This window comes from Tachypleus tridentatus, chromosome 7 (assembly GCF_004210375.1).
Source record: "Tachypleus tridentatus isolate NWPU-2018 chromosome 7, ASM421037v1, whole genome shotgun sequence".
NCBI lineage: Eukaryota > Metazoa > Arthropoda > Merostomata > Xiphosura > Limulidae > Tachypleus > Tachypleus tridentatus.
In genome coordinates this window covers 12,751,017-12,766,432 of record NC_134831.1, presented here as the reverse complement: position 1 = coordinate 12,766,432, position 15,416 = coordinate 12,751,017, and the positions used below count along the sequence as shown (strand labels likewise).

Below are 15,416 nucleotides of genomic sequence, written 5' to 3'. Positions count from 1 at the left end.
GGTGTTCAAAATAATGCGTAGATGTTAAAATATATTGCACTCAAAACTTATTAGTGTACAAAAATCACGGTTCTAACATTACACGTTAACCCCTATAAATTACTTTATATCATTTTATTGTTTGGAAAGCAAAAAGCAGCAACTGAACATTTTTTTTACCAATGCGCTTCTTATTCATTTTAAAATGAAACAAAAATGCTTATTTTTAAACTGATCTCTTAAATTGAAATCGCTAAACAATATTACACAAAATGACAGCAGTAAATAAAGTATAATAAACAAAACGTCATTTCCTGTAGTGATGCCACTCATTTTGTATTGAAAATGTACTCATCTGTTGTTGGAAATACAGTGTAAATAGTAAAAAGTTATTCCTCCCTCAGTGGCAAAGTGGTATGTTTACGGACTTCCACCTATAGAAATCGAGTTTCGATATTTTTGTTGGCCAGAGCACCGATAGCCCTTTGTGTATTTTGTGTCTAATAACAAAACAGCAGCTAAAAAGTAAATAAAACATTTTGCACGGAAACTCATTAGATTAACCAAAATCACGGTTCTAACATCTCACTTTAAACTCTATAATGTTCTTTCTATCAGTTCATTGTCTATAGGACAATTAGGTATCAATAAATGAAAATAATCTTTCGCAAGAATGATACTCTGCTGGCTAGAAACAACTTTTTTATATTTTCAATGTTTCACTCAGCCTCATATTTATGATCTACCCTCGAGTTTACTAGAGAATCAGATGTCAAATTATTTTAGAGCTTTCTAGGAGTTCTAGATCTATCTTATTAAACTTTTCGGTCATAACGCCATCATTACAATCCGTAACTACCTTAACAAAGAAATTACAAGATTAAAAGCATATTTTATAAAAATATAGTTTTAGAACTCGTTCAAATGATATATCGGGAAACGAATAACTACAATTAATCACTAGTTACCCAGGCAAATTGTTTACTGAAATGACAACTTCCAATTAATTTTTTTTTTTTTTTTTACTTCTGAAGTAAGGTCACCAAATTAAGGTTGATAAAGCGAAACGTGTGTCTTCACTACACCTAAAACTTTACACAACTCATAAAACAGGCTGCTAAAGTTAGCACTCCGATTCATGTGGATCTCTTTCAGCACAAAAGATCAGCTGTTCAACTATACCAAAGTATTGGCTAATAGATAAGTTTTGGTCCATTTTATGAAGTAGTTAATTGTAATGAGTATATAATGATAGCCTCGTTAATGTTTATGTAAGTGGGCCAACACTATTTAGGGCTATCCTCTGTAGAAGATATCCAACAATTTTCTACTGGGGTTTAACCTGTCTTGTTTGGTTCTTCTTTGGTTAACATACGTTGTATAGTGTTTATTTTAGTGCTAAATATCTCATTTCGAATGCAGCAAGTAGAACTGCCATAGAACGTTAATAAAAGGAGTGGTAACACCTAGATACCCTCCAGCCGGTGCATTATAAAAAGTTTGGAGTCTTAGTTGTCACATGATGTCCAGCATCAGAACATTTAATAAAAAGACACGGTCTTACCATTAGATCCCTGGTGGAATAGCAGTAAGATTATGGACTTGCAACACTAAAATCCAGGGTTGAATTCCCCGCTGAGGAAACAGCAGATAGTCAACTGTGACTTTGCTCTAAAAACACTCATTATGTGGCAAGACAATCTGTCTGCAGTTTCATTTTATAGATCCAGATGATGCGCTATGAAAAAGTAATATTTTTGCAATTTTGTAATCCAACGTTTTATCACCCCTTCTAGATGTTTAAAGTTCATCAACCATTTCATTAAAGTATTGTCCACTCGTACAGTGAACTTTCTGCCATACACTATCGATAGTGTTTTTACAAAAACTATAAACTGCAATATATTCTTTATTTGATCTACAGCAACTGCATTTAGGAGACATGTGTGTGTCTAATTCACACGATTACATATTCTACTACATCCTACTTCTGTGAAAATACTGCTCCAATTCCCTATTGCCGACGTTGGTGACCAAGAGGAACTTGTTGTTTTGTCATGGATATACCAGTATTGGATCCTCTATTAAGGCAAACTTTAAAATAATAATGCTTGTTCAGATACCTTGTTTCATACCAAGTGTGTCTTAATTTTAGAAAGAGAACAGACAATTATGCTACTGTATTTGAGAAGTTGGGCATAAACCATTGGTAATATGTTATAAAACCAAGAGAACTGTGGATTTCTTGCTTTGCCACAGGTTGAAGTCAGTTTCTTATTGGTGCTACTTTAAAAGATTCTGTAGATTCCTCATCTTTTCCAAAAATATGAATGAGAAATTTTAGTTCTGTTTGCAGAGTCGGAGTGATGGTATTGTAGTTGGTGAAGGTCTGGCATTCCTGTACAAATTACCTTATTTGACTCAAACTCGGCACATGTCATTTTACCTTGGTGACTCTTAGATATACGTGTTCCCTTTGCATTGAGATAAATTCTTAGAAACAACACCCAATCTTCTATTCGGAGTGCATCAGAAGTTGTGTAACCTTCCTGGGTCAGTTGCTGCAGAGGAACCAAAGTCATAGACCTTCTCAGCATTGGAAAAAGTCCAACATCCAGGAAAGAACTTCTCCTACAATGACAACTCTATGATACAACAGTATATTTGAACAAACTAATACTCTCGTTTGGTTTTGAGACCTTCTGCTTGCAGATAATGCCGTTTTTAAAAAAATAAGTATTTCTTTAAACTTTGTTACACAGCAATTCAGATATTTCTACAATAACACCCAATGGTCACAGCACAAATATGTCACTTTCCTATCTATTGTGTAGTATTTTCTGGTAAACGGACTTCTCAGAAGATTAAATTGGGTATTCTTTGATAGATTGTTTCGGCGGAGTATTCATGGTGAAACTTTGTAGAATGGATGGCAACTGCCTGTTGTGGAGATACAAGTGTAGAGGACGACGTTTCGAAAGGCAGAAGACTTCGTGGCTGAGTTTTTGTTGCTCCTAGACATTTCCACTTCACAATAACAGCACTTACAGTTGACCGGGAAGGCCCTAGCAGGGCAAAAATTTGACGAATTGACTTGTTGGAAAGGTGGCATTCTATGACAGTATCACGTTAAAAATCATTGAGCTCTTCAGTATAACTCATTCTACTGCAGTGTTTGTCTATGGAGATTGCATGGTTGTATGCTTGATTTTATGCACCTGTTAGCAATGGGTGTGGATAAAATAGCCGAATCAACTCATTAGAATGGGTGTCCGCATACTTTTGGCCATGTAGTGTATGTTTATTATTAACTAAAGCAGATGATGATGGGAGGATCACATAAATATTACACTATTGCAAGACACACCAATACAGATAATGCAATATGGACATCACTTTTGATACTCTTCTAAGTTTATACAGCAGTTATAGATCTTAATCGTAGTGAAAGCTTAAAATAATAGGAAGTAAAACTCATGGTAGTCACAATGTGAAAGGTAGTTAAGAAACTTGGCTAGAGACGCGACAGTTTTTGAAATTATAGTGATATGTTGTAAACTTATTAGTATCATGATTTATAGCAGTGGTGTAAGAAACAAAAGATCGGGCTTCCATTTTTCAAAGTGTCCAAGAAAGTCGATATCAAAAATCAGAAAATTGTTCTCAAGAAAAGTATAAAAATGCATAGATTTAGTCTAGAATCCAACAACTTCAAGGGTCCTATGGCGAACTTTGTGCCCAATCGTAATTGGTGCGTCTGTGATGCGCATTTCCTCTATTCACTCAGTCAAATAAACCTCGACCACTCACTATTATTTTGCTTCTTACACCTCTGTTTGACTAAAATATTGCTGAATTTACTGCAAAACTAAATGAATTATGTTGGTGTAAAATAAGAACAAGTTTACAAACGTTTGTAATGATGAAAAGTTGTATTCGACACTGGTTAATTGTAGGATCACAAGGAATTACACAAAAACCTAATATAATGCTTGGGCAAAAAGCACCTTAAAGTGAATATATTCAGTTCAACCAACACTTCAATTCCTTTCATATTGACTACTAATGCTGCACATATATAAAAAAGAACCAAAAAGCAATCATGTTAAGCTTATAAGGGAAAGAAAATCTGTTCAAAAGGATCAGTTTGCAGCTCTTACTATTATTGTTCTCTTTCCAGCCTGTAACAAAAAACGGCTTGATATACTGCACCAAAACATTTTATAAAATACTAAGTAATATACTGCAAAGGCTATGGAGGTATTGAAAAGTGTATTTGTTTCTTATGTATTTTACCTAAGCTAGAAACATCATGGTTCTAGCTTAAAGGATGTTCTCATTACTCCTTGAAGTAGGCCCGGCATGGCCAAGCGTGTTAAGGCGTGCGACTCGTAATCTGAGGGTTACGGGTTCGCATCTTCATCGCGCCAAACATGCCCGCCCTTTCAGCCGTGGGGGGCGTTATATGTTACGGTCAATCCCACTATTCGTTGGTAAAAGAGTAGCCCAAGAGTTGGCGGTGGGTGGTGATGAGTAGCTGCCTTCCCTCTAGTCCAGTGGTTCTTAACCTTTTTCAGTGTTTGCACCCCTTTCTAATCTGTTTGTGTGTGTTTGTGTGTGTTTGTTTGTTTGTGTTTTGTATAGCAAAGTCACAAAGGGCTATCTGCTCAGCCCACCGAGGGGAATCGAACCCCTGATTTTAGCGTTGTAAATCCGGAGACATACCGCTGTACTAGCGGGGGGCCCTTTCAAATCAGTAATCATTTCTCGCACCCCCTGGAGAAATATAAAGTATACTCTTATGTAAAAATATAGATTTGCTTTAATTATTCATGGGCATCCTCGCACCCCTTGGGAATCATCTTCGCACCCCTGGTTAAGAACCCCTGCTCTAGTCTTACACTGCTAAATTAGGGACGGCGAGCGCAGATAACCATCGTGTAGCTTTGAGCGAAATTCAAAAATAAACAAACATATTTCCGATATCTGCTTGAGAATACTTTTTATTGTTATTATAAAGACGAAAACACTACAGTATAATGAATTTTAAAAAATACCTCGATTACATTGCCAATTAATCTTTGAGTAATATAGTCAATAATATCATTCATTCCACCCGAATTTCAAGTGTTGACCTCATTAACGTTTAAATTATCATATTTCAGACTTCCCTATTTTCCCTTCAGAGACCCGGTATTTTGGTACTAAAGATAAAATACTGGTCTTGGCTTACATGTAATAACTTAGATTTTACATTTATTGAATTTGTTGGGGTTTGTTTTTCGTTAAAAAATATCTTCAAGCCGTTATTATTGATATTTTCGTTTGTTTTATATTATTTTTATGTTTGTTATTCTTTTCTTCTAATATCATCTTCCCCCGTCATTGGCTCAGTTGCCAGTTTGAAGGCTTATAACGATAAAACCGGGTTTCGATACTTGTGGTGGGTACAGCCAGGGGCGTTAAGAGGTAGGTCGGGCCCGAGGGCCAATTATGTCTCGGGGCCACTTTTTAAAGTCTTCATAAATTTGTGATACATTCATGGGCATATGAAATTTTTTTCTGGTGGGCGGAAGCCAAATGCGTTGAGAATTTATATTTTTGAGGCAAAGCAATCTTTCGCAGTACTGCAATATTTCCTCAAGCATATTATGAAAATGAGAATGCATTATTCTTTATCCCATATTTCACCGGGTCCCCTATTTGACGACTGGCCCCAGGACTATAACCTTCCTTGACCCCTTCTCTCGTCAGGCCTAGGTGTTTAGCAGCACGCAAAAAATATAATAATCCTGAATGTTAATCTGACAAAAACAACAACAAGAAATGTAATATAATATTTTATTGTCATATAAAGTGCAGAACATATAGCGAATGGTTATAGATTGGTATCAGTACTGTGAATAATATATATATTATTTTGCTCGTAGTGTTGTTGTGCCTAAGTTTTGAAATTTATAGCCTATCACCATTTGAACATGTACTGAAGTAACATTACAAACTACGTATATATAAAATTAACCAAGCACGACGCTCTTTTTCTTGTTATTTTACGGTGAATGAACGCACATCTGCTCTTCCGTAGCTAGCCCAACTAACCACGTCTTTGTTAGCCAGACTTGTAATGTAATGTGATGTTTTAGTATTTAATAGCTAAAAGTTAAAATTTCTTAGAAAGTATACTGATGTATTGATTCCTGTATTTTTCTTTTAATTACAAAGGGTGAATTAAATTGAAGGTACGTTAAATTTTTTTAGCTGTGAGTCAGTTAAATAGATTTTTAAAAATGGGCCTTGTTTAGGATTCTAACTCTTAGGACTTAGTAATGATAAGATTAGGACTATTTAAGAGTAAGGAATAAGAAAATGGTGTGGGTCTTGAGTGCTGAAAGAGGTTGGGGAAGAAAATGTATTCAGTATATGAAGGATTTTTGTCAGTAACTTGCTTCTTTTGAAGTATATTTAGTAATATAAATATGTGTGTGTATGTTAGGCTAGGAGTCTTCTTTATTAGGTGTCTGTAATTTGTCATAAATTCAACAATAAACTAACAGCATGCATTTCACCTGTTAAAATAATGTACATATTTCAAAGAAATTAACTGTATGTACAAAAAATTCTTTATATTGTGGAGGTCATAGTTGTATCTTAGATAACATAGTTTATTTTGTTGTTAAAAGTCCCCTTCGGGCAATTCAATTGCTTTAAAATTCAGTTGACAAGTTAAACTATTATTCTCAATTTCTGTTGTAATAGTATCTGAATATAATTCCCTTACACTGTCATCTCATTTTTTTTCATACTTCCAATAATTATATGTATTATTTGTCAAATTCTACACAGGCAGTTTTACTAAGTTTTTAGAACATCCTTTAACAAGATAAATTATTCTCCTTATCTCTTTTAAACTGTTAATTGCACTCTAATGTATTAACTGTTTAGGTTATTACTCCCACTATGGAACTTTACATTTTCTAACTTTTCTGTTTTCACTCGTCTGGTTGCACCTAGTAACACGTCTGTCTCTTGCACCTTCTAGAAATCTCCAAAGCTTCAACATCAGTGAATTTCAATCTCAAATTAATTAATAAGATTATATTAAACAGTAAGGTATCTTCAAGTTAATTGTATAATCTATTTAACTTATAATATATGCATGGAGAACCCACTGAAAAATTAAGACTGGAATTTGCTTATTGATTTAAGTTCTGAATCATGTGAATGTTATGGAGAAGATGGTTTTGTGACTTTGAATTTTTTTTTCTTTATTGCATTAGGGAACGGGAAGAAGGTTTGAGGATATAACAAAAATTTGTGTGTGTACTTTTTTGGAGATATATCTGGTTCAACATATAAACTGCTTTGATATGTGTGACAAGTTTAAGAATAGGACAGTGGTATGTGCACATGATAGGAGCAGCTTTGTTTTTTGTTTTGGCTTGCTCAAGCAAATTGGGAAATGAGATTTGGGAAAATTTTAATAAGTAAATACAAGAGTGTAGTAAGCTATATATATGTAAAAGTAACTCTGTGACCTTTGATAGAAATGTAAACTGTAATTGTCAGTCAGTGGAATTGTCTACTTGAAACTTTAAGTCCTGGCAAACATATCAGTCTTGGAAATTTGATTTGAGTCGAGGATTCTGGTTCAAGCCCTGCTTTAGATTGCTTCTTGTAAGCTTGTGATACGTGTGCTTATTAAACAGAACTTTAAACTAATTCTAGCTGTATGTACATTTGCTAATTTCATGAAATAAACTATTTCACAAGTTTATAGCTAACAAATTTCTTGCTGAGTGAAACTACATTTAGGATTACAAGGCTTAAAATGTTTACCTTTGGAGTTGTGATCTTTTCATTCCATTACTTAACAGACCAGCTATAAACTGTCTTAAAATTGCCCAACTCCTTTGAACAGTTGAATCAAACTTATTTCTATGAAGTTTTTCTTTTCAATTGGAGTCTTATTAGCTTTACATCAGTAGTGGGAAAAGTTTTTGAAAGTCTAATAAAAGGTGCTTTATAAATTAATAATAAAGTTTAAAATTCTGTTGGATAGTAAGTATGGTATCACTAGGGGAAATTCTTACCTTACTAATGTTTTGGAATTTTTTGAAGAGGATACTGCTTATAAAAACAAACAAAAATAAGGTACGAGTTTGTTGTACCTCGATTTTAAGAAAGTATTTGACAATGTGCTTCAAAAGGTTTGTTAAATAAATTGTTTTTGTGGGTGTGGGGGAATAGTTGGCTCATTGGATAGAAAATTGGCTGGATAAAATAATGCAGGGTTATAAATGAAGTTCAATTGAACTGAATTAGTGCTGTAATCAGAACTCCGTGTTAGTTTGATTTAAATTAACACGTGAAGGATTTGTTGATAAATTGTTGAAATAGGGTTTTGGGTATTGCTGGCTGTGAGGATCACTGGGGGAATCACTCTGATTGTAGAAAAACTTTGTTCTCTGTTAAAAATAATTTGGGATAATACTAGATGATGTTTTCATAGATATTAAAGTAATTTATAATCTAGGAATCAAAGTTTTATGAGAAATATTAAAATAAAAATAATGACATCAAAAAATCTTTAATTACTTACATTAAATTTTTTCTACTTCTATCATTGGCATGAAAAATTTAACAAAAAATTATTAGTTTTATGAGTGTTTCACATCATAAACTTTTAAGTGAGAAGCTGTTGGAGACTGAAAGTTAGAAAGAACTATAGAAAGATTAATACATTTAAACATGGGTCCTGTTTGTGTATGTTGGTTTAAAGTCCAGTCATTTGTGATGAACACAGTTACACAACAAAGTTTTGTAGCAACCAAAATTGTTTTTAATGAATAATGATTATTAATGTTGTGCTTTCTTGTTAAAACAGCCTTGCCCCTACGTAACGCTGCCTATATTTGTACCTTCTAATAAATAAGTATATCAGATTAAAAGTATATTTGTGGTCTAAATACAAACAGTAGGCATCTTTGTAAACCATAGCCACTAGGTAACAGTGTCATGTTCACGAGTTGTGTAAATAGTGTTGAACATAGTCATGCAGCCAGCAGTAGTACTAGCTGCTTTGTTAAAGTTGAGTTGGTATGTATCTGAAGATAAATGACTTTGATTTATAACACAGCTATAAAGATGCTATAATGTGAAAGTCAGTAATGCATGTTGGTAAAGAGTAGCCTAGGGGTTAGCAGTAGGTGTTGCTGACTAGTAGTGTCGTGTATGGCCAACAGTTCAAAATTAGGGACATATGTAGATAGTCTCAGTAGTTTTGCTATAACCCAAAACAACACAGTTGTATGACATATAGTAGCCCAACACTTAATTTAGAAATGAATTTGTGCGCGCACACACACACACACACACACACACACACACACACACACACACACACACACACACACACACTATAATATACCAGTTAGTTGTCATGTGTGCTTTCACCTTAAGGGACAATATTAGTTGTTCATGAAACTGATAATTAATCTTGTAAGTTATAATTCATATACAAAAAATATAAACTGTTGTAATTTTGAAATTACTTTAAAATTATTGCTTTAAAATTTATATATATGTACTTTGTATGTGTTCAAATGGAAGTGTTTTATTGGTAATTTAAAGCTGTTCAGTTATTCATCTTATTAACAGCAAGGATCTTCATTTGATAAAACAATGATTTTAATCATGATACGTAATAATGTTTGAACATTAACTAGCTATACTCAATGTTAAGTATATATAATCTGTATAGTTAGCTTGTGGTTACAAATTTATAACAACATAGATGATTAAGGAAAAATCATTGTACAGATTAGGGAAAAATCTTTAATTAGATTATAGTAATGGAAGCCAGTTCTTTGTTGGAGTTTAAGCAGGGAATCAATGATTTTCTTAAACTTAAAGGGTGAGTCTGAATTATTTTCTTTTTCTGAGGAGGTAGATGTGGTAGGACATCCTTGAATGATCAAATGTTCCCTGTTCCCTTGTCTGTATTCTGTGTTACAATGTTAATTCTAGGGATGGAATAATTATGTTGTAATGATTATTTCTTTATTTTTTGCATTAAAAAATGAAAGAAAAACTGTTTTTTTGTTATATTGTGTTCCCATCTTTTAAATGTTTGACATAAATTTGGGAATATGACTCTAATCTGACCGTAATTTATTCCACCAACAGGACAGGTGTTGTTATGAGATATAAAAATTATTAGAACCTCTGTCACTGGTTCTGTTAAAGCTGACTACACAGATTTATGCATTTTGTATTGCAAGTGAGACATTTTTCTAATGTTTGCTATACTTCCTTAGAAACTGTACATTAATTGACTTGTTTTATTCTGGTCTCTTCCTGTGCCATGTGTTGTTGGTTTTTAAATGTACACTTGAATTTAACAGAGACTGATTGCAATATTATTTTGTTCAGTGGTATGGATTCTCAGGGGTCTACCACTTTTGTTTTTGTTTCCTGTAATATTGTAAGGTGTTGTACATGTTTGAAACATTTTAATACATAAATGTGATGTATTTAATTATCTGCATCTCATCTTTCTACAAATATATAAACTTTTTTATGTGGAGTAACTTAATTCAGAAAAAAATGAAAACTTGTAAAGTGTTAGTGTTATACATCTTGAAAACTTAAAATTTGCTGCACAGTTATTTGTTGGGTGGTTTAATTCACTTAAAAAAATCTACATGTATATATTGTTAGTAGCTTTCACAGTTTAAAACTTCATTTTTTTTTGTTTTTGGTGTTGGACACATTTAATAAAGCTTGTAAAGAAAAAAAGAACTGTTTTATAACAATAATGTTATGAGTGTAGTATATGTATTTAGGCATGTAACAAGGTTCTTATGAGAATATCTGTGTATTTTTACAAAACTTTCATTTATTTAGGGTAAAATCATGGCTATAAAAGAAAATTATCCACAGCGATCTCTTGCCTTCATTTCTCTGGCTCTGGGTTTTCTTGTGATTTGGACAGTAGTGTTAGCAGGTATCCTTGTATCCCGTACCCTTAAAGTAAGTAAATACATTAATATTCAATTAACATGATGTAGTTAAATACTGACAGTCTGTTGCTGTTTACTGTAAGTAAACATATATTACAAAAACAATTAATATTATGTAGCTAATAACTTGAATTATGCACCATAAATTTCTTTATTGTGCAGTAATTGTGGAGAAAATAGAGTGTGTGGCCAAATTTAATATTCTGCAACTGTTACTGGAAGTGTAAACAAATTAAAATAGTAACATTTAAGAGGATGTTAGACATGATTAACATAGCTCATCAACAGCAATTTATTTCTTACTTTTTAATGAAATAAAAACAATAAGCAATTTTATACATTACAAGACTCCAGAGCTAATTAATAAAATTGTTTGACCAGTAGGAACTAAGCAACAAGAAACAGTTAAAAAATGTATCAGTAATAATAATCCAAATTTATGTTTACTAACTATGGAAGCTCAAAATATTTGGTATTCCAGTGATTATGCAGTCAACCACAGATTATACAGTTGTGAAAAATATGTAAAATAATAAATGGACCAATGTATAATGTACGTTGTGTGTTTGTGTTCATTTGTTTTTGAAATAACTTTCCATGGAGTTAGAAAAGATGAATATAATGTCCAAATATTTCGTGTGGTTGCATGATTAAATTAAAAAACTTGAGTAATTTCAGTGTAATAGTAATTTAGTTCAACTGTTGACATGTAGCTATTTTAAAAGTTAATATTTATAGTAGAGTTTATGCTAATCGATTTTGATTTTAGTATAGTTAGAAAACTTGCATTTTTTGATTCAACTAAATTGCCTAGAATGTGTTTTGTTTTTTGTAGTATACGTTAATAATAGATCCTTCTACTTTTAGGAAGAGGGAACAGCTAAACAAACAACCAGAGTATTCAGTATACATGAGGATGTTGGGAAAATCTCTTTTGCACTTGGTCACGAATTAGGTAATTTATTAACATTATGTATTTCACATGTAAAAAGATGCGAGTATCCTGAAGAAAAAAAAAAAGTATAATGTTGTTGGCTCAGATTGGGTAGTTCCCCTCAGTATGTTAAAACATGCTTCTTGTCAAGTAAGTTGCTATTCACGTTAATTTCACCAGGGTCGGATTATTTATTAGGCACAACAAGCACAGTGCCTAGAGCTTAAAAAAACTATGGGTCCATGAAAAATTTTCCCAAACATTAATCTTTTGTATAACTTGTACTGCTGGTATGGTCTATGAATAGGTGTCTAGGCTCTATGATCCTCTTGATGTGGCATTGAATTTCATCAGTGTGAGACTTTACTGTACCCCTTAATAAAATTTCACTCTTATGGGACTTATGATTTGAATAAGGGTGGGAAAAGTAAATAGAACAGATGAAAGCTGGAGTGTACAGAAGATTTTGGTGCCATGCCTACAAAATGGTTTATCCACCACTGCATCCCAGTCGTAGCAGAGGTGGTTCTTTTTACCCATAGAGTTGCCAAGATATTTATTCTGATTTATGGTACTTGGATATAGTGTTCAATGTAAGTGTGTTTAGGTAATAAGGTGGAAAAAAAGATATATTTTGGTGTGTTTGAGACCACAGCATGAAGCATTAACTTGTTATAATGTTTTCTGGTTTTAGTTAATAAGTCCTTTTTCTTTTTTGTTAATTATTTGTTTGTTAGTTACTGAAGTGATATGTATTTTGAGCTTTGTGTTATCTTGTTCCATTTTGTTACGCATCACAATTTCAAATGGAACTTGGTTAAATGATAATTTATATTTAGAAGTTAATTTAACTGTTTATGTATCAAATTTATAATATTTATGAACAAGATTGATACAGTTTTTTCCTTCTTAATGTAAATACATTTTAATATACAAATAATTACACAATTTATAATAATGGTTATTACAAATTATGATATATAGAGAGGTTTTACAAATTTACAAACAATACTGAGTCTTTCATTTTGTTTGGAACCAGATATTTTATTAAGCGTTCAAGATGAGTGAATTAATTTTTGGCTGTTATAGGTATAATTCACTGAATGGGGAGCTAGCTAGCTCTGCATTCTTTTTTTCTGCCAGTCACACATCGAGTTTGCAACTAATGAAGTTGCATAATGATTTCCTAAAAATATTAATGTCCAATGTGAACCTGCTGAAGTTAAATTGTTTGTAGTGTTTAAAACTTGTAAACATTCCTGGTCAGTGTATCTGAAGTTCCCATTTAATAAGTGTACAGTTATAGCTTCTGAGGTTTATAGTATACCAACTATAGCAAACCAAAAACATATCATTTCTGTTGGTGCTACATGTTGGTCACATTTACAGGCATGAGGAGAGTTTCTGGAAATTTTAGCCTGTACAACAATATAAATGATCCACTAGTGATTATCTACACATGCATATTGTTGATTCTTACACTTGTGAATTTTCTATGATTTTAGAGAATAGGCAGGAATTTCCTAATACAAATTTAACAGTACAAGTTATGTACATTTCTAAATACAAACTTAAACATCAACATTAGAATAGATATATAATAGTAAATCCATCAATTTTAAAATAGAGATTAAAGAATCTTCTACCTTGCTTAATGTTAGGTTTGTACTTGCTTGTTGCACTTATATATATTGGTATACATTATTTTCTAATTACTTCCAGGGTTCATATATTTATTTTGGTGTGTGTATGTGTAAGTATATTATGACAAATATACAACATAATTGAACAAGTAAAAGTATTTTCAATTTTACTAGTTTTTGTAATATTTTGAAGTTGTGTGTAAATGCTGCCTAACTTTCTTTGGGCATTTTTGCAAATAAAATAACAATGTTTTTCATGCACACAAAAAGAAAGCTCAGTACCTGCATCATTGTGTTTTTTTAAATGAAGAATTTGTTTTTGCTCTTTGTGTTTTTATATAGATTAGGCAGCTAGTGTTATCACATATTGTTTTTTTGTTTCTGATTTTCAAAGCTGATTTTGATTTTATCTAAATAGTTTCCACTGTTGATTGGCTGTTGTCACAAGGCTCCAAGGAAGGACAAAGTAAAGCAGATTTGTACGTTGTTACGTGGAAGACAACGGACAGTGTCCTGAGAGGCATTCAGGAGAGAAGTACTGATCGTTGGGTTGGCAGTGTGCTCCAAGTCCTTGATCAAGTAGAGGTTAAACTAAAGAAATTTAGAGGTACTCTGATGGAGGAATCCAGTCCATATAAAGTTGTGGAATTTTACCTAGGTTTGAGCAACATGATTCTTAACAAGTGTTTTATGCTAGATTATGGGCAACAGCTACCAGTACCTAGCCTCTCATATACTCTTTTCATCCAGGGCATGTCTCAGCGATTTGGAGAGTTAGCCCTAGGCACAATTTATGTGAAGTCAGACTTGCCATTTAACAAAACTGGATATTTATCATTAAGAGAAGGCAGCACTCAGCTCATGAGTACATCATTCCATTTTACTCCAAGGGCCAGAGCAAAATGGGCAGAACTTCAAGAACAGGAGCCTGGGGTGGAGCGAGTTTTGGAAATGGTGGCTGAAGACATACTAGCAGGTGGGCAAATGCGTGGAGGGAGTGAGTTGGCAAAAGCTTATCTCGAGGGTGTGACAGAAGAGCTCGCAATGTTGCTTTTGACAAAGGAGGTATTAAATGCCACGCTGTCATCATCCATTGAGAGACTTTCTCAACGAACTCATAACACCTTGGCCTTCCATATGTCTGTGTGTGTTGTTGCAGTGGTTGCTGTTATAGTATGTCTTATTATCACTGGCTGTGCCTTCAGACACATTGGCCAAAACCAGGGAAATTTTATCAATTTCAATAATACTTCAAGTGTTGACTGCTCTGAAACCCATGATAAAGCTCAGATTTTGTCTGGTAGTTGTTATTTTAAACCTCAGTGTCATTTGTAGAACTTCAAGATTCATAACTTTTAGATAGTAGACCAAGGAATCTCCATGTATGCATTTTGCTTTTAGTAATATGTTTTTAATGTAATAATTTGTGGGTATTTTGTATGTGTTAAAATAAAGCATTGTTTATATACTTACGTGCCTTTTTTTCGTTTTAGAATTTTTTTTAGTATAATTTTTATTGAGTGATGTATCTCATTTTGATGAAACTTAAATCGTGTGTGTTTTATACTATTAACAATGGGATTTAGTTGGAAAATGTTAAAGGTAATAGCCGGATGAAAAACTAGCCCTAATTTCTTGGTCATTACAGTTTTGTGTGGAAGTGAATTAGTCTGAAATAAAATGAAAGTTATTTATCGGTAGGTAACACAAATATATAACTAGATACCTGAAAGAAGATAAGTGGGCATTTCACATGTATTAATCATATTTGTAACCAACACTTTCACACGTTTGAGACAGAGCTGCAGTTAAACTTAAAGCAGCAAAATAATATGTGTG

General features: G+C 32.9%; 1 protein-coding gene across 6 annotated transcripts; it reads left to right on the top strand.

Moving 5' to 3' along the window:
- The first annotated feature begins 5,325 nt into the window (after positions 1-5,325).
- LOC143255132 (uncharacterized) lies at positions 5,326-15,045 on the top strand. Of its 6 annotated transcripts, none has more exons than XM_076510330.1 (4): positions 5,326-5,448; positions 10,885-11,010; positions 11,868-11,955; positions 13,996-15,045. In XM_076510330.1, the coding sequence occupies exons 2-4, from the start codon at positions 10,894-10,896 to the stop codon at positions 14,910-14,912; spliced, it is 1,122 nt and encodes a 373-aa protein (XP_076366445.1). In that variant the 5' UTR covers positions 5,326-5,448; positions 10,885-10,893; the 3' UTR covers positions 14,913-15,045. The 6 variants fall into 6 exon arrangements, with proteins under 6 accessions (XP_076366445.1, XP_076366444.1, XP_076366443.1 ...); XM_076510329.1 differs by lacking the exon at positions 5,326-5,448 and adding an exon at positions 5,678-5,807; XM_076510328.1 differs by lacking the exon at positions 5,326-5,448 and adding an exon at positions 5,838-6,105.
- Positions 15,046-15,416: the final 371 nt, after the last annotated feature.

Excerpts from the sequence above, each read along its gene's own strand:
- LOC143255132 (XM_076510324.1), top strand. The coding sequence starts at position 7,347 with ATGTGTGACAAGTTTAAGAATAGGACAGTG. Across the intron at positions 7,377-10,884 it reads AGTTTAAGAATAGGACAGTG|GGTAAAATCATGGCTATAAA; the intron begins GTATGTGCACAT and ends TCATTTATTTAG. Across the intron at positions 11,956-13,995 it reads TGCACTTGGTCACGAATTAG|TTTCCACTGTTGATTGGCTG; the intron begins GTAATTTATTAA and ends TTATCTAAATAG.